Source organism: Dipodomys ordii, unplaced genomic scaffold (genome assembly GCF_000151885.1).
Source record: "Dipodomys ordii isolate 6190 unplaced genomic scaffold, Dord_2.0 Scaffold188, whole genome shotgun sequence".
Lineage (NCBI taxonomy): Eukaryota > Metazoa > Chordata > Mammalia > Rodentia > Heteromyidae > Dipodomys > Dipodomys ordii.
This window is the reverse complement of record NW_012267404.1, coordinates 2009024-2028305: the sequence shown is the minus strand read 5'-3', so window position 1 is coordinate 2028305 and position 19282 is coordinate 2009024. Positions and strand designations below refer to the sequence as shown.

The 19282-nt window shown below is 41.4% G+C and overlaps 1 protein-coding gene across 2 annotated transcripts in view; it reads right to left on the bottom strand.

The window, feature by feature from the left end:
• Pde6c (phosphodiesterase 6C, cGMP-specific, cone, alpha prime) overlaps positions 1–19282 on the bottom strand; it is a 35997-nt gene that overhangs the window by 5595 nt on the left and 11120 nt on the right. For both annotated transcript variants that reach the window (XM_013034390.1, XM_013034392.1), the window contains exons 7-16: positions 18911–18977; positions 17444–17491; positions 16045–16194; positions 15128–15271; positions 13962–14030; positions 10429–10575; positions 10090–10197; positions 9616–9725; positions 6920–7007; positions 852–952 (exon numbers count right to left, since the gene is read on the bottom strand). In XM_013034390.1, coding sequence (XP_012889844.1) covers positions 852–952; positions 6920–7007; positions 9616–9725; positions 10090–10197; positions 10429–10575; positions 13962–14030; positions 15128–15271; positions 16045–16194; positions 17444–17491; positions 18911–18977 — 1032 coding nt within the window. The remainder of the gene's footprint in view (positions 1–851; positions 953–6919; positions 7008–9615; positions 9726–10089; positions 10198–10428; positions 10576–13961; positions 14031–15127; positions 15272–16044; positions 16195–17443; positions 17492–18910; positions 18978–19282) is intronic.

The window sequence follows — 19282 nt, the reverse complement described above, 5'->3', positions numbered from 1 at the left end:
ATTGGCTGAATCTGAGTTATATAGATAATTCATTTGTGTTGCTATCTGGGTGATTTAATGGTTCAAATATTAGGCCAGGTACAGTGGCTCATGCCTGTAATCCCAGCTACTGAGAAGGTGGAGTTCAGGAAGGTCATGGCTCAAGCCCAGACATGGAAAAAAATGAATTCCCATCTTAAACAATAAACTGGGCATGGTGATACACTTATGCAATCTCAGCAATGCAAGCTGCTGGTCTAAGGCCAGTCAAGGCAAAAATGTGAGACGTTATCTGAAAAATAAGGCACAAATGGGTTAGGGACATGTCTCAGGTGGTAAGAGTGCCTGCCTGGCAAGCACAAAGCTCTGAGTTCAAAGCCAACATTTTTTTTAAATAGTTAATTTTTTAATTAAGAAGGATCATGAAGAAAAATTTGATAATGTTCCAGTTGCCAAATATTGAGATTCTATAATTAGCTCATCTACTCAGTGTTCATCAAACAACTTGGTATTTCACTGACAAGGAAATGTGCAGATGCTCTTGAGTATCTGGTCTCCCTGACAACATTATTATAAATAGTTGGCTCAAAGCCTCTCACAGGATCAGATTCATGAGCTTGAAACACCAAAAGCCAGATTCTGGGCCATGGTAAATTCACCAGACAAAAAGAGCTGTGCGTGGATTCTCATCACTGCTCTGACCATCCCTGCGCTTCACGTGGAGCTTCTTGAAACGAGGGACTTCCAGCTGCCCGGTCTAATAAACTCACTGGCAGGCATCTCTCATGAAAATCAACTGTGGGCAAGCCTTAGCCGGCAGTAGAAGCTCCCGGATGCCAGGGCTCCTGTCTGTGGGTCAACCACGTACTTACTTAAAATATAAAGCCAGGTCCGTCGCTATTATCGCAACCTCAAACAAATGAATGACTGTTTCAAACTGCCGCTTATTTAGGTTCTGGAAGATGTTTAAACTCTGTAAGATGAAAATCACAATAAACTAGTAAGCATTCATTTGTCTTTGGTTCAACAAAGCACCAGTTTATGCTTAACAAGAAGAAAACTAGGTCTTTCAGTACTTTGTTTTCAGTTTTTATCTCCTGGCTTGAGTAAACCCTTCTGTATTTTGAGTAAATTCTAAAAATTGGTACTGTTACAAACATTCAGGCAATCTGGGTAGAATAAATAAAGTATTATCTTTCAGGGCCATTTAGAAAAAAAACAATAGATTCAAAATTTGCTTGTATTAGTTAGGATATGATAATGAAGACCAGGAAGTCCATTGTGCTACATGTCATGTTATCTAGCAGGTATTTGAGAGATCCCAAAAACCACTCATCTTTCAGAAACCACAAATTCTACCAGTACTCATGCATATGTCAGGAGAAAAATAATAAAATACCCCATGTTATCTTTAAAAATGTTTTCTTGTAATAATATTTTACCAAGACTTGACTTTTCTTAAAAGAGTTTCTCCCTAATCTCTTCACATAGAAATTAGCTTCATTTCTAAGCATTCTAGAAAAAACAGAGTATGAAACTTATTTAAAGCCCTGATATCCCAAATAGTATTGTAGGCATCTATGGAAATATCACAATGAACCTTTTAACAATTAGTGAACACTAATGAAAAGGAAGAGTTTCTGATTTATTTCTAGGCAGAACTTGAGTTTGAACTCAGGGCTTTATGCTTGCTAAGTGGATACTGTACCACTTGAGCCATGCCTCTAGCCCTGTTTTCTTTCTAAATTGTTAATGTAGATTCATATAAAGGATCTTGATTCTTGCTTTTGTATTAGTGCTAGAAAACTCTTGACCAAACTCATGGCCAACATGTAGTTAATGTTTGTACCTCATTGTACATATTTTGGCTATGTATGACCTTTACCAAGATCTATCCTGTTTTTCTTATTTCTCTTTTAGCCTTTATTTTCATTTTCTTTAATATTACATTATTGGAAGCTTGACTAAATCCTTTTTTTAAAAAAACATTGGATTAAAAATAGACATATGAATAAAGTTGAGGTCTTTCTGGATTGTTTGTTTAAAGTAAGGAAAACAGATCCAGTGTTGTTGAATTAGAACCAAAGGTCTCAGATGTACACAGCACACACGTGGAAGAAGAAAGACTGCCCTCCACGACCCTGTGTGGCACCACAGGACAGAACAGCAGCTGAGGAGGCGCTGCCAGAGCAGGGCCAGCCCTGATGATGGTCGTTGGCACTCTATTCTGAGAAGGAGGGAAGAGGAGACAGATTGCAATGGCCAATCCCCAGGCATGAGCCAGCCCTGGTTCCTCCCCCTCCCCCACACTGAGCAATGGCAGTGGCATTACAAAAATTACATATCCTCTCTACAGAAATTCAAGCAATAGGAAAACATCAAAGACAAATAGAAAGTAGGAAAAACAACTGTCTAAATTCTACCTCACAGAAGTAGGTATTTCATTAATGTGGTGAACCTCATTTGTAGTTACCTTTGGTGAGAAGCTATTTTTGAAGAACGACATCGCATGACAAGCTACTTTCCAAACTCACACTTAAGTGTTTAACCAACTTAAGTAAAATTTTTATGCCTGCATTTAATTTTTTAAAAGATACCACTTCCCCTCTACAGTGTTCTAGAACATGGTAAAGGCAGGCAACACCAGAAAAAAGCAAGCGAACTGCTTCCAGCCCAGCTGTAGCCAGGCTGGCCTCTACCTGCTCAGCTGGTTTCTTGGGCTCACAGTCTATTTTTATTTTTCTGTTAAAATGGAAATAAAAATAGAAATTCCCTGTTGTACAGCAAAGCAGATAGAAATGGCTTGAATTCACTGTGATTGGGGCACTCGGGTGGGTCTCAGCCAAAGAAGTTCTGGCAGTTCTGATCTCCAGCATGGCTCCTGTGACAACCACATGAGCACCTTGCCAGCATGTCCTTGCCTTTAGATTTTTTTATTATTTATTTATTTTTGCTGTTCCTGGGACTTGAACTCTGGGCCTAGGCACTATCCGTGAGCTTTTGTGCTCAAGGTTAGTACTCTACTACTTGAGCACAGCTCCACTTCTGGCTTTTTTTTTTTTTTTTGTAGTTGAGTGGAAAGAAGAGTTTCATGTGGACTTTGCTGCCCAGGTTGGCTTCAAACCACAATCTTCAGATGTCAGCCTCCTGAGGATTGCAGGCATGAGCTACTGGTGTCCAGTAGGAACTTAATTTCTTGTGGGGCAGGCTGATAGGAGTGGTATGAAAAGCATAAATAAAATGGTTGGGCACTTTGTAAGTCGATGGCTCTGGATAATAATAGGATTCTCTTATTTTAGCTGAGCAATTTATGTTCTCCTTTCTGTACTCTTTTGTTAAAATGTATACTCTGGGATGGGATGTAGTCCAGCAGTTGAGTACTTCACTAATGTGTGCAAAGTCCTAGGTTTGATCCTCAGCACACCAGAAAAAGCAAATAATAAGAAACAACATAAAAGTGACAAATGCAGTCCTACAAATTTAATTAACAAAATTTCTACCTATTCAGTAGAAGGTTGGTTTCTGTCCAGCTTAGAATACAGATCATTCTTTTCCTCAATGCAACAAATCCAATTCTATAGCCATAGAAGTCATATAACCTTATAATATGAAAAGCAAGTGTCTGTGTGATTCCCACAAATGTCATAATTGCTGGAGAAATCCAAGGATTTCTCTTACAAAAAAATCAAAGTGAGTGTTAATATTTCCTTCCTTTACAGAATATTAAACGAAAGAACTACATTATTACAACATATAGAAAGCACACATGATATCTGAAAGTGTTGTGTTTTTAGTGCTTAATATGACTGCCCACAAACAGGCTGCATGAGCCTTGCCTAGCAACTCTATTGACAAAGCTTTAAATGCCTGCAATTAACAGGCTGAATAGTACTATAGACAGGTCCTTGAAAAGATGGTATGGATTACTGAGTGGTAATATTGCTTTTTAGAAAGAATAGTAAGTCTTTACATAGCCATCAAAGCTAGTTTAGACTGCAAAGTAAATAAGATAAAAAATTAAGATGGAAAACTACTTCTGTTATGAATTGTCAAGGCCCAGGAGAAAAATCAGACGAGACCTTAAGCATTAGTAATTAAAGGTGAAATTAAGTGATGAATTACATTGATCTCTCACCTCATTGAGGAGTGTACAGAAAAGTCTTACTCAGAAAGCAGATTGTCCCTCAAGCAAAAACTAAGACCCATGATAAATTACGTAATTGTAATTTACTCTTCCCTTCCTGAATTACTTTCCATCTCTACTCTTAAAATTTTTTTGGGGGGGGTCTGGTTGTGGGGCCTGAACTCTGGGCCTGGGCACTGTCCCTCAGCTCTTCAGCTCAAGCTAGCGCTCTACCACTTGAGCCACAGCGCCACTTCCGGCTTTTTTCATTTTGCTTATGTGGTGCTGAGGAATCGAACCCAGGGCCTCAGGCATGCAAGGCAAATGCTCTACCACTGAGCCATCTTCCCAGCTCCATCTCTACTCTTTTAATCGTTGTAGAACAGGTCTGACCTACTCCATGAATCTTGTGACAAGGAGAGATTTTGCCTGCACAGCTGAAATGACAGAGGTCTAACTCAAAATGCAAATTCTCCAGCCCCTACTCCAGGAAATCTGGTTACTAAATGGGAAATGGGGAGTTGGCTTTGTGCCTTTTAGATCCTACCTACCTCTTGCCCTGAAAAATGGGTGGCTCTGGGATAGTTGATTGGTTCAGGCATCATTTCTGAGACCTATCGTCTACAATCACAAAGGTACAAGGGTTGGAATAGAGTTTATTCCCTCCAAAATTCATGTTGAATGGAGTTAGGAAACCAAAAGGCTAGGAACAATAGTTCAGAGGTTGACTTAAAACAAGCACATCCTGGCCAGCTGGTGCCAACAGCACAACTCATGATATTTTGGCTTCTTCTGGATGACTCATAGCCCCTGCCATCTGAAAAATGAAAATGCCTGGTCTGAGTGTCTCCCCTGCCTGATATGGAAAGAGTTAAGGACATACAACCAACTGACCATATAACCTAACTGCTATACCAGTCCTGGCCTGACCATCTGCAGCAAAAACTCCCTCCTGAGCAGTGTGGGAGGAGATGACACACGTCCCAGTTTCTATGAAAAATCCTTCCTTTTTCCCAGGGACAACCACCTCCGTGTGAAGCCCAATAAAAGTTCAACATCTTAAGCCTCTTGGGCCAACCACTCATTCAAGCTTGGCCATTCTCCAGTCTCGAGCGTACTTACACATTAATAAGAGGGCTTCTGCAAAATCTCCTATGTCTCCATCCTTGAATTCTTTCCTTCATGAGACCAAGAACTGTCTGTCCCCAGATCCAGTGACAATAGGGCCATTAAGAAGGGATAAAGTCCTTAAATGGGATTAATGCCTCTCTCTTGGGAGTGGGTTTGTCACAGCAGGTTGTTACTTGCCCCTTCCATCATGAGACCTTCACCAGAAGCCAAGGACATGTGGCTGCCTGATCTTCCTAGCTTCCAGAACCATAAACCAAACAAATCACTATGTTACTTTTGGCTCAGGTAATTTTTTATAGTCACAGAAAATCAACAACAGTACAAGGGTGGTGCCTCACCAGGAGCATTGCAGATTGTGAAACGCTACAGCAAGTTTAGAATGGACAATGTATCAGGAGCTATATCATCACAGCACACTAAAAAACACACGAGCCATTGTGCCCTTTTCTTTTCTGCCCAATCACTCTGCTTTACAAGCTATCCTCCTTTGACTTGTGTGGACCAGCATGGCTATTCCATTATTGGGAAAAGTTTCATTTTATCTCTAGATTTGAATATAGTTCTGTATACTCTATCCTCAAACATTTAATAAAACTTTATTACTGATGGCAAGAAAAATCCTACTCCCCAGAGTGTATTTTTCCAAATGAACTCACAATTCTAAGCAAATTCTCTGCCTGTTAAAACTAATGTTTCTCTCAATAATGACTCAGTTGCATTGTTTTTGGTGTGGAACTTTCTTAACAAAGTTTCATTAGATTGCATCCATAACTTTTCTATGTGCCTATATATCCATTCAATGAAATTGATAAAGGGAAGAATAACAGCTTGTGGAAAGCAGCCCACAGGAAGTGCTCTATCTTCCACTCTGACCCACATAAGGCCTGACTTTCTGCAGGCTCAGCTGTGTGGCCAAGGAATGAATAGGAAAACCAGTGCCTAGTAACCTTCTTCCCCACTTCCCATATATTTAAACACATTCAGGGTGCACGGAGACCTTTTATACCCAAAGTATGCTTTTCGATTCTTTCCCCATGGGCACACTGATGCTGTAACTTTCCATGACCCTTTTCTCCTCTGCCTCAGCCACTTCTGGCTCAGTGATTCAAAAACTACCATATAGAAGCTTCCATCAATCAACATAGTTACAGGAATGTGTTGTCAAGGCCACAACTCAGGACTACTTTTTGTTGTTGTCAGTGGTGGGGCTTGAACTCTGGGCCTGGGCACTGTTCCTGAGCTCTTCAGCTCAAGGCTAGTGCTCTACCACTTGAGCCACAGCGCCACTTCCAATTTTCTGGTGGTTAATTGGAGATAAGGCACAGTTCAAAGCCAGCCCAGGCAGGAAAGTCCTTGAGACTCTTACCTCCAATAAACCACTAGAAAACCGGAAGTGGAGCTGTGGCTCAAGCAGTAGAGCACTCACCTTGGGCTGAAGAGTGCATGGACAGTGCCCAAGCCGAGAGTTCGAGCCCCACAACTGACCAAAAAAAAAAAGAGTCTACTGGACTTTGCTGCCTGGGGCTGGCTTTGAACCTCAATCCTTAGATCTCTACCTCCTGAGTAGCTAGGATTACAGCTGTGAGCCACTGGTGCCCACCTTAGAACCACTCTTTGCAAGTATTTTCTGGGAGTCAGTGTTTTGATTCCATACCCGTAGGCTGCCCTGGAGGAAGACTGCCATACCTCATCCTGTAAGAGGGTCTTACTGTACTCCAAGTGGTGTCTCTCCAGAATGGACGTCCCATGGAGCTTGGCTAGTGGAGATATGGACCTAGGAGGGAATGAATATACCATAACTTCACCAGCAACAGACTGCAGGTAAGTCGTACAATTCAAAATCCAACTGTTGCAGGATTCTTTTTACATCTTCCTTTCCCACACAATGTGTCTGAAGTGGTCAAAAAAAAAATTGGAAAAGGTTTTGTTTTTTTTGTTTCTTTTTTTACATTTAAAGATGAGAATATATTGTTTTGAATTCAGCAAATTCCAATTTGTTAATGAATTGCTTAGACGAGGAAATTTGGTCATGTTGTAATCTGTATCTAAAACTTTAAGTTAGCCGGGCACCAGTGGCTCAAGCCAGTAATCCTAGCTACTAAGGAGGCTGAGATCTGAGGATTATGATTCAAAGCCAGCTCAGATAGGAAAGTCTGTGAGACCCTTATCTCCAATTAACCACCAGAAAGCCAGAAGTAGAGCTGTGGCTCAAAGTGGTAGAGCACTAGCCTTGAGCGAAAATGCTCAGGGACAGTGCCCAGGCCTGAGTTCAAGCCCCATAACTTACAAAAATTAAAATTAAAAAATAAATAAAATTTTAAGTTTGGGGGGGCTTAAGATGTTGGTACTAGGCCTTACATGGCATGTAGTAAACTTGTGCAAGTCCATACGGCTATCTGTCTATGAAGTGTTAGAAATTTCCAGAAACCAGGATGACTTTCCCAAGAAAGTGACATAAATTTAAACTTAAGGTTCACATTTTTGTGAAGTGCCAGACCACAGTTACCCATGAGTGAGGACTTCAGGTATTCTGTCCTGGGGGCGAAGTGGTAGAAGGTAGAAGGAAGAACAGGTGGACAGATCTGTAGTTTATGGGAAGATTTTGTCATGCAAATATGGGATAAATAATTTTCAGGAAGGCAGATGGCAGAAATATGGTAGCAGCCTTACAGAAATTTTATTTTGCTTCATAGAAAACAGAATTTTAGGGAGAAGAAGTATACCTGCCAGGTTATAGGTGGGTAAACCAAATACTCATGCTAGGAAACAATTATTGATGAGGCCTGACCCATATTATAAGTTACCACAATTCTAACAATCATTTCAATACCTATTCTATGTCAGCATGGGAGATTTAAAAAAATTAATGACATCCAATTCTAGTTGGAAGGGAGTGAAATTCTTTTAGATTTATAAACACCAAATTGTTTTAACAATTCTGTTTGAAATCACAATTTCCACCATGTAATTTTACTTAATTTTTTTTTTCTGAACCCATCTTCTGTTTCTATGTGATTCTTAAAATGTGGGTCTTAGAGCTTGACCCAGTAATCCAGACAGTGGGTAAAGAAACTCTCTGACTCAGGATGTTAGTGGAGCTGCTGGAAGGATGCTGGGCCCCACTAAGGCTAAAGAAAACAGGCCTGTCCCCATCTCCAGTCAGGAAGATGGAAAAACTTCCTTCATGTATGATGTCATTTAATATTCACATGTTTCTATTTTTCTGTTTGCAGAAAAAAGATAGCTTTAGAACACCAACAGAGCACCAAGCATAGTGGTACATGTCTATAATCTCAGCACTCCAGACCCTGAGGCAGAAGAATCAAGAGTTTGAGGCTAGCCTGGGCTGCACAGTACAGTAAAAGTGAACAAAGAAGGAAGAAGAGGAGGGAGAGGAGGAAGAAGAAGAGAGGGAGGAAGAACACAGGGGTCTGGGATTCGGCTCTGTCCTCTCTGAACCCTGTGTGTGAGATTACACAGCCAGTCCTGCTACTTTCTACCTTAACTTCAGGCTAATGACACTATAAACCAATTTTACTTCATCTTTCCTCCTCTGAGTAATAGCACATGATAACACCTCCAAATAAGCCAGGTATGGTGGTTCACATCTTAATCCCAGCTACACAAGAAGCATAGGTAGAAGAGCAATCTGAGGCTGGCCCTAGAGAAAAAACTTGAAACCATATCTAAACAATTAACTGAGCCGGCACCGATGGCTCACGCCTGTAAGCCTAGCTACTCAGGAGTCAGATCTGAGGATCGTGGTTCAAAGCCAGTCCGGGCAGGAAAGACTGTGAGACTCTTATCTCCAATAAACCACTCTGAAAACCAGAAGTGGCTCAAGTGGTAGAGTGCTAGCCTTGAGCTGAAGAGCTGAGGGACAGTGTTCAGGCCCAGGGTTCAAGCCCCAGGACCAGCAAAACAAAACACACAACAAAACAATAACTGAAGCAAAAGAGGGCCAGAGGTGTGGTTCAAATGGTAGAGCACCTGCCTTAGTATGAGTTCCCAAGTTCCCCCAATACCTACCTACCTACACACACACACACACACACACACACACACACACACACACACATAGAGGAAGTGTTTTCTAACCTGAGCTGTGGCACATTCCACAGGTATATACAAGTATAAGCCTATGCTTGTTTCTTTTAAAGAGTCACAAAGGAGGCATATGCAAATAAGGAGGAGGCATACTAGAAATGGAAACGGAACAGAGGGATTGCAAGCACTAAGGAAAAATAGAAGTTATCCTGAGGGCTCACAGTTAAGAGGGAACAGAACATGGCCCTGAGATTCCCAAACGTGGAAGAAGAGGAAGGGATCAGGTCAAAGTTCCTTCCCCCACTGTGTCCCCTACAAATATCCAGGTCACTTACTTCATCTGGTACAAATTATTGGTGCCTCTGTGGTCAATGTCATGGCAGAAAGCAGCAGCAAGCATGGCAAAAGCTTCAAGATCCGTATAATATCTCTTCAGCCTTCCTGTCTGAAGATAGAGGTCCATATTTCTGTGGATTAATGTATTGCTACACCAGCTATATCCAGGAATGGCTGCCTGAGGGAACAGGGTCCTACCATGTTTCTCAAGTTTGCTTGTTTGTTTGTGAGTCTTATGGCATTCTGGGTAACTAGACTGTCTACTTGGCAACTCCATTTTCCTTTAAGAAGGTGTGCCCAGGTGTATCTCAGGGACCAACCATCCTCCCTGGGTTGGTATGCAAGGAACAGGGGTTGTCGGATTGGGCACCCACACTTTCAAAATGATGGTTCTGTTGTGACACACCCCCTATGTGTTCCTCCCCTGCTAGGTTTTCCATGGCTTCCCGTGGCTTCTTGCTCTCGGTACCCACCATCAGCAGGGTGAACATGGTCTGCCCCACATTGAACCCGTGCCGCCAGTTGTGGTAAGTGACAGAGCGGTACCCTTTCCTCACGGTGTACATCCATCTGGTAAGAACCTGTTAGCCAAAGGTGACAACACCATCCAGACTTCGGAATCGAATTCTAAAGGTTAGAAGCTTATCTAAAGAAATATGTATTGGTCTTGTTGACAGAGTTTAAGCTGATGGATTGACAAAGTTAATGATAGTTGACAATCCAAACCAAGTTAATCTTTTGAACCACCAAAAACATTCGCTGAAGCACAAGAACAGAATTCCTATAGCACATTTAGTAAAATACCACCTGACCTCCACGGGCACTTTGAATTTCTCTACCACCTTGATTTCAAAAAAGAGTCGCAGGCCACATTTCACCAGCTCATGCTCTGTGATAGGGAAGTCGCTGAAGTGGAACTCATACAGGTTGGTGGTCCTGGGGTCCGGCAACTCCTCTTCCTGTTGGAAGGACAGATGGTTTCAGAGTACAGCCGGCTTTCCCTCCTTCATGCTCAAACCCAATGTGGAATGTCAACTAAAGTTATGATGTAAGAATCCAGAGCCTTCCCTGAACGCACTATATTGTAAGGGTTGCATAGTTTATATTCACCCAAACCCACCCCATTACCCCCACTTCACAAGAGGCAAAACTGAGACAGCCACACAAACACTTTAAATGGTGAGATTCAATTCCAAATCCATTTCCATTTTGTCTCTAATGCAAAATAAAATGTTTGTTAACAGCAGCTTCACTTGTTCTCAATATTCACCTTCTCCTTTTCTTCATCAGGAAATATTCAGTAAACATGGGATGATGGCTTAATTCATTCCTCTCAGATTTTGTTTATCCACACAGTGATTGATGTTTTCCCACTAGACTGTGGGCTCACTTCCCCAGGGCAGAGATCCCACTCTTATTTGCTGCTGAATCTCAGAACTTACAGTGTCTGTCCCACAAAAGTGCTCAGTAAACATTTGTTGAATGAATAAATATGGTGTACAGGTGTATTTGAAAGCATATCTTGTAACCTGTATCTCCTAAGGATTTAGGACTAGGTGAAAATAGTGAAGCAAGCCCATAAATACTGGTCATGTTTTGGGAAGTAAAAATATGTATCTTATCCTTAAGAAGCCCGATTTATTGAGCTGTTTATAAAATACAGACCACTGAAGGGAGGTTGTAGACTAATCAGAATGCATCCTGTATTCAGTCTTGAGGACAGTTCGTCATTCATCAAAAGAGGAGAGATAGGGGTGTGGATGAAATTGAGCTGGTGGAAAGGAGGGGAGAAAGGGAGGAGGGAGAAGGAAAAGAGGAAAGGGAGGAGTGTAGGAGTTAGAATCTTTTCCATCAAAATGGTGGGTGCTTGATGTAAACACCCACAAAGAATAGCCACCATCTTACAAGAAAGCTATTTTAACTAAGTTATATTCTGTTAGAAAAAAAAGTGTTTTTTTTAGGGGTTGGAGGCATGGTTCAAGTAGTAGAGCCCTAGCTGTGTAAGAATTGTTTTTCCAGACAGTCTTGGCCAGGAGTCCTTGTTTTTGTTGATTACTTGGATAAAACTTTTCACCCCCTTCAAACTAGCCAATCACACAAGATTGTAAACCTAAATCCTGACCTGTCAAAAAGAAAGGATGGTACAAATGAGGAATAAAGTCTGGTGCACTGCCCTGCCCAGCCTTCTTGGTTACTTGGCTTCCTATCAGTAGTATACTCTTCTGCAGAAGCAAGGTTTGCTTTGCTGAGTCCCTTTTGAGTTGGTGTCCTTATTCCTATTTGATACCCCAAAATATCTCAAGGCATTTCCAACAGGGGAGGAAGAGGGAGGGAGGATTCCACAGTGGGAAAGAAGGCACCAAGTGGTCGATATTGGCAAAGGTAAAGATTGTCACCTCCTCTGACTCGCAGCACTGCTGCTGCTCCATGCCTTCCAGCAGATGGGAACCTTTAGAAAAGGCAGCTAACCCCCACCTGAACCTACAGTTTAAGCACAGCCTTGAGCAGAAATGGGCAAAGATTATGTCCTGTTAATCAATGCCAGAAAACTGTGTATTTGTTTGTTTATTTAAATTCCTAAATTTCATGCAGCAATGATTTGGGATTAAACCAGAGTAGATTGTACATTCGAAATAAGCTAGTGTTTTGATAAATCTGCAGGGCTACACCTCTATCACCACTTCTGCAGCATGAGTGAGATCCTAGCTTTTCTACTTTGAGAATGAGAGAATTTCTCCTGTTTGGAGATTGACTACAGTTTTGTTTTATTAGAAGATGTGGATCACTGAGGGTAGGGATGGGAAAGGGTTGTTTTCGGAGCCAGATACAACTGGGTGGTGTTTAGAGATAGAGCCCAGGAAAAAAGGAGAAAACATTGTGGGTAGGGACTGAGCCCTCAATGAGAAGTCAAAAGCCAAAGGTCTTTGGCAGCATAGCAAAGAGCCCAGATGGGAGGATTGAGGCCATAAAAACAGGCAGGAGCAGGTGAGGTAGTTGGTATGCCTTAGTTTTGTGTTGTGTTGTGTTGTTTTGTTTTTTAGAAAAAATGCTTACATCAGAGCTTAGGAAGGGGCAGAGGAAAAGAGGTGAAGCAGAGAGGAGAGAAAACGGGATATCATTTCAGTCTTAACCAGACTCTGTCTTAGTAAATATTCCTAAAGTAATTCTATAGGATTACAAATCTCTACCCCAGGAGAGAGGGCAAAATGAAAGATCCCTAACGAAATATCTAAAGCCACACTCTTCCTCTGCCGAAAGAAAAACCAACCCTTTTTACTACTCAGAGGCCCTACAGGTTTTTACTCACAATATCTGGTCTTTCATTAAATCATGAAGCATGCTCTACAGCAAGATAAAGTGTCTGAAACCAAAGTGGGAAAAACTGAGAAGTAGAATGAAAATCTAGAGGTCATTCAGGTATTAAGAAGGGTGTGTACTTTAATTATGATTAATAAATCTTTTAAATAGTCCAAGTAGTCTAAATTTTTTAAATAGTCCAAATGATGAAAAAGTACACCATGGAGTTGAAACTTTAAAAAAAGAATTCAGCACACACCTGTGAACTCAGCACTTAGGAAGCTTTAGCAGGAGGGTAATGAGTTCGAGCCCAGCCTGGGCTACATAGCAAGATTCTGTCTCAAAACAAGGCCATAAAGACAAATGTATTTTCTAGAACTGAAAAGGACAACTTCTAGAATTAAGAACTGATTGAGCCTGGTGCTGGCGGGTCACACCTGTAATCCTAGCTACTCAGGAAGCTGAGATTTGAGGATTGCAGGAAAGTTCATGAGATTCTTATCTCCAATTAAACACCAGAAAACTGGAAGTGGTGCTGTGGCTCAAAGTGGTAAAGCACTAGCCTTGAGCTGAAGAGCTCAGGGACAGCATCCAGGCCTAGAGTTCAAGCCCCATGACCGACCGAAACAAAAACAAACAAAAAACTGATTGAGTAAGTTTAACAGTACATTGGACCAACAGAAGTCAGGACTAATGAACCAGAAGAGAAGTTAATTTCAACCAGAAGAAATAGCATTGGCCTGATGGCAAAAACAGAGAAGGACTGAGTTCCTCCAGATTCCAGAAGAGAAGCTAGGATGGCCAACAGCTATTGCGCTCAGAAAGGTGGATATTCTCCTGAACATTTGGCCTGTCCTTGAGGATGGCCATTGAGTAGCCCAAAACTGGAAAACTAAGATGTGACATCCCTCGACATTGTGCCTGAGGACCCTCATACAGCGGTGTAGGTTAGCTGTGACTGCAGATTGTCCTTTGTGAATTTAACTATAGAGACCAAAGATGATATGTTTTATTTAAAAGACATCAAGGATAGAAGGAATATACTTACCAAAATTTTGAGAAGCTGTTTTTCTTCACAGTCTTCAATGACATCTATATTTAACTTTTCCTTAAATCTCTACAATGTAAAAGCAATTGAGGTGTGAAATGCCTATGAAGGAAAAGATTTCTGTTTGGTTCTTCTATTAAAATCAATTAAGATATATTTGATAGTTGTTCCATGGTAAAGATATATTCTGGGTAGAAAAAGGACCTATAGCAACTGATTATGAAAAACATAAACAGATATGATTGATATTTACTTCTTTTTAGTACTAGGGTTTGAACTGAGGCCCTCATACTTGCCAGGCAAACCCTGGAGCTACAGCCCTAGAATTTCTCTAGATTCCTAAAATGTAGCAGTAGCCATCTTAAAAAAAAAAAAGCTTATGGACAGCACCCAATCCCTGAGTTCAAGCCCCAGGACTGGCACAAACAAAAGTCTATAGATGGTGTGATATTTTCCCTTCACATTCTGGTAGTTAGAAACAAATAGAAAAATTCATTGGCTCCCCCGTTACCCATGATAATGGCCTTGGTCATCAGACTTGCTTTGGTCAATGAGAACTTTAGTGACTGTAACATGTGCTTGCATAGTTGAGCTTGCTCTTCTGTACTCTGCCATCACCATGAGAACATTTAGGTAGCTGCTGGTCCATGAAAAATGAGAGCTATACAGAGCCAACCAACTCATAACTTGGAACCATAATACTCAGCCAAGTCAAACAAGGATGGGTTGGTACAAAAATGCATGAGTGAGAGGATGATGATGATTTTTTTAATTGTGAAAAAACCATATAGAGTAGTTACAATTGTATGGGAGGATGATGATTATTATATTTCATGAACAGTGGTTGTTATGCAGCACTACATGGAAATAGCTGACTGATACATTGACCTTCTTGGAAATACATTTTCCTTGCTATCACATTCCAATCTAGATGTTACTTCACTTTCCTACAACCACAGGAGTTGTTTTAAATGTTTATTCCAATCAAATAGCCTGGACTTCCAGTAAGATCTGTGGTCACTATGCTGTCTTCCTTCTCTGTCTTTCCCTACTTATCCCAGACTAAATCTCCATTCTCATTTGTCAGACTCCTGGGTAATTAGGTGATTTCCAGAGGCCAAGGTTAAATACTATGTAATATCCTCAGAACTGAACTCCCCACTTACCAAAATAGACTTAATTTCATCAGGAGTGGCTTTGGTGTGATTCATGAGCATTTCCTGAACAATGTCCTTCCTGTTTTCCAACTTATTCATTTTCTCATAGGTGTCAGTATTTAAAAGAGACCATCCCAGAAATTGTGTGAGAGTCTGAAATGTAAAACAAGTGACTCAGGTTCCCTAAAGTTCAATGGAGTCAGCAATCTGCATGACTCCTCATCTACCAGTGTCCCTTCCACCAGCAGGCTGGTTTCTTAATATACGAAAAAACATGAGTTTATTACCCAGACAATAAAATTGGCTAAGCCCTTGCTTTTCAAAGTGCCATGTATTAGGCAAACCCTACTACAGGAGAGAATTACAAACAGAAGTAAGAAGCAAGACCTAAAACTTAGACAAAAGGCTGGGGTGAGAATGAGAGAGGATGAAAAGGAATACAAGGAGGAAGATAATGGGAATGAAATAATTCGGGTTAAGCCCAAACTTCATAGTTTATAGGAAACACTGCAGTTGGGGCTGGGAAGGTAGCTCAGTGGTAGAGCGCTTGTCTTGCATGCATGAGGCCCTGGGTTCGATTCCCCAGCACCACATAAGCAGAAAAAAAAGAAAAAAAGCCGGAAGTGGCGCTGTGGCTCAAGTGGTAGAGCGCTAGCCTTGAGCTGAAGAGCTGAGGGACAGCGCCCAGGCCCTGAGTTCAGGCCCCATGACCGGACCCAAAAACAAACAAAAAAAAAACAAACAGAAAACACTGCAGTTTGGAGAAGTCAGGACATAGAAATGATACAAAAGCAGTGTTGTGTTCACAATCATTCATGACAGGAGTCTCAATTTCCTCTCAAAATAGCATTCTCTAATAGCAAATAATTAGGGATCTATTAATTCATGAATGCCGCCTGCCTTCATTGTTTTGTAACTGCACTCACCTCAGTAATGTGTTCATCATGCTCATCGAAGGGTTTTCCATCCTTCCTGTTGTAAAACGTAGCTACCCCCACAATGTCTTCCTTCTTGTTGACGATAGGCAGGGATAAGACATTTTTAATGACCCAACCAGTTTCGTCTATGGGTCCTTTCTACAAGTAATAAGGGAATTTAGATTCTCTTTTTTTACTTTTTCCTGTTAGATAGTTATCAAGTCATAAGATATTACCAAAAAATGAGCATAGAGTTCCCACAAATGCTTTACCATTTCCACAAAGGTAACTATTGTAAGATATTAGAGCAAGGAAATGGTGTACAATTGATACTTACATGGGTTTTAGTGGATTCGTGTGTATTTATTTCTGTGTGTTTGTATGTATAAGAGTGTATCATTTCAAGCCCGGCACTGGTTGCTCACGCCTGCAATCCTAGCTACTCAGGAGACTGAGATCTGAGGATCGTGGTTCAAAGCCAGCCCAGGAAAGAAGTCTGTGAGACTCTTTATCTCCCATAAACCACCAGAAAACTGGAAGTGCTGCTGTGGCTCAAGCAGCAGAGTGCCCACCTTGAGCTGAAGAGCTCAGGGATGGCGCCCAAGCCCAGAGTACAGGCCTCAGGACCAAAAAAAAAAAAAAAAAAAGAGTGTATAGTTTTACACACACATGTAGATTTTCAACCACCTTCAGAATCAAGATGCAGAAAGATTCAATCCCCACGAGGTTCCCTCTACTTTCTCTGGATAGCTACCACTCCACCACCTACCACTTAGTTGACTTTTAAATGAATCTTTGGGTGATACCTTGCATACAAACATGGCTAGAACTATACAGCCATAATACCTCCTCTAGGACATCCAAGCAGGTGCTCCAGAACTAAAACTAAGTATCTGTGTTTTGACACTCTAACCTTCTTTTGTTCCCCAGGCCTAAGGATGGAAAGACCTTCTTACTATTCTGTTACCTCACTGTTCCTTTCCTGCTTTGTTTTCTCCCTATAATATCTTTAAGTCAATTTCCTAGTTTCTCTCTGCTGAAATACCTAGTGTAGTTTCTGTTTTCCTGACAAGGGATGGAGTCAGGCCATAGGATGTGTCCAGCTAGTCATTCACACAGAGAACGTTTATTGAGCACCAAGGATGTGTTAGGTCTGTTGTTGCCAGGAGAAGGCCAGGAGGGAAATGTCATATCCAGTATGGAGGAGAGGTAGGACCTCTATCTCCACTCTTATCTTCCACTCCAACCCTTTCTCTCTTCACTGAAGAATATGCTAATATGTGGCCACTGGGCCAGCCAGCGTGAGTAAGGCCCTTCTTGTGCCTGCTAGCCTCACCTGACATAGGGCAGCATCAGAATGAAGGGAAGGGGAGAACGCCCACCCTGGCCTGGCCAAGGGTGCTGTTACCTGAAAGGTGAAGTACTCATCTGCAGGGGCGTTCAGCATGTTACATATCTGTAAAGCAAGAGGAGACAAGAGGCTTTCAGAACATCATGTGGTGGGCCATTTAAGCCCACAAAGATCAGGAAGGACCCATGAGAAGCAGTGGTCTCTCTCCTAGCTCTTGGCTTCTTGCAGGCAGATTATTCCCAGAGGACCTCAGCTAGGTCATATTTGCTGGCAACTTGCTAACGTTAGTTTCTCTTCTGTGAATAAGTGATTGGTGACATTATCATCTCTGCTCTTTCCTATACTCCCAGTCTCCAAGGGATCCCCTTCTAATTCAAAGCAATTTGATGTTTGGGCCAAGGAGAGGAGAAAGATGAACAGAAAGATCATTCTGCAGTTACACGGATGAGCAGTAATCCTGAGCTTGCTCTTTGATTTTTGTAGAAGAAGGTGATAAGGAGGGAAAAATACCCAGACAGCCTTTTGTTTGTACCAAAATAAGGACGTACAATGAAATATCACTTTCCTAGAGTTTAGAGACTGTGAATCACAGCTAGAAAGTTATGAAATCTTTGTTCTTGCTTTTTGGTGTTTTTTTCTGAATTGTCTATGATGTCATATCCATAAATGGGTATTATATTGTTCTTCTCATCAAAGTTAAAGTCAATATTTGAAATCATAGAATTTTAATGCAAGAAGGGATATTCACAATCAAATTTAAATTTCTCCTTTTAAAGATGAGAAGATAGCATTCCAAAAGGTTAAATGACTTGTTCAAATTCATGGAATGAAACCACAACTGATCTCCAGAGGTGAGCTGATGCTGCTAGCCAGGGTTTGTCTCAATCACCCATGGAGTTTCAAGCTGCCAACAACGTAACAACTTGCTCACAGAATTCCTGAAAATCTCATCTTGTGAGTAAGTGTGAGCACTTCCTCTCCCTGTACTACCTCAGGCCCCGTCAGCCCAAGGCCCCACCATGAGTGCTTTTGTAGGTGGTTAAACTATATAGCAAGTGCTTCTGTACTTCTTTCACAAGGAAAACATGAAAACTCTTTGAAGCTTTTATGACTATTCAGAACCTGAGCATTTAAGAGATAGCCTGTGCCATCCATTAATTGTTATCACCTAACTTGAATGTGCCAAGCTATTCAATGACTGAGCATCCATCAGAGATGGTTTACAAAGGTAATGTAGAATAAATCATAGTTGCTCCGTGAAAGGATGTATGAAGTTATGTATCTGCGGAACAAGAAGTTGAGGAATAGATGGGTCTTTCTCCTATTGATTAACTATTTTCACATAATTTTGAAATCTCCAGTTGAGCTACATTACACTGCCAACATTATTTTCTCCCCTTGTCCTATGTCAAAGAAAGTAGTCACCTCATGCTTGTCTGGTCCATGCTTGCTTTGACAATTAACTCTTAGTTAATAAGAGTTCTGTGCAATCGGATTTAGAGTTTGAATATACAGATAACTTACAAATCCATTTTCAGCAACATATGTTGGCAATCCACTAATGAGTGTCCAGTGGTCTGAGGGAGGTGCCCTGGGGGAAGATTAGAAGAAAAGTGTTGCTAGGTGCAGAATGAGCTGTGTTGCGGGGCTGGGAAGGTGGCTCAGTGGTAGAGTGCTTGCCTTGCATGCATGAGGCCCTGGGTTAGATTCCTCAGCACCACATAAGCAAAAACAAAAAAGCCAGAAATGGCGCTGTGGCTCAAGTGGTAGAGTGCTAGCTTTGAGCTGAAGAGCTGAGGGACAGCACTCAAGCCAAGAGTTCAGGGACCACGACCGGACCCCCCCCCCCCCCCCAAAAAAAAAAAAAAAAAAAAAGCTTATGGACAGCACCCAATC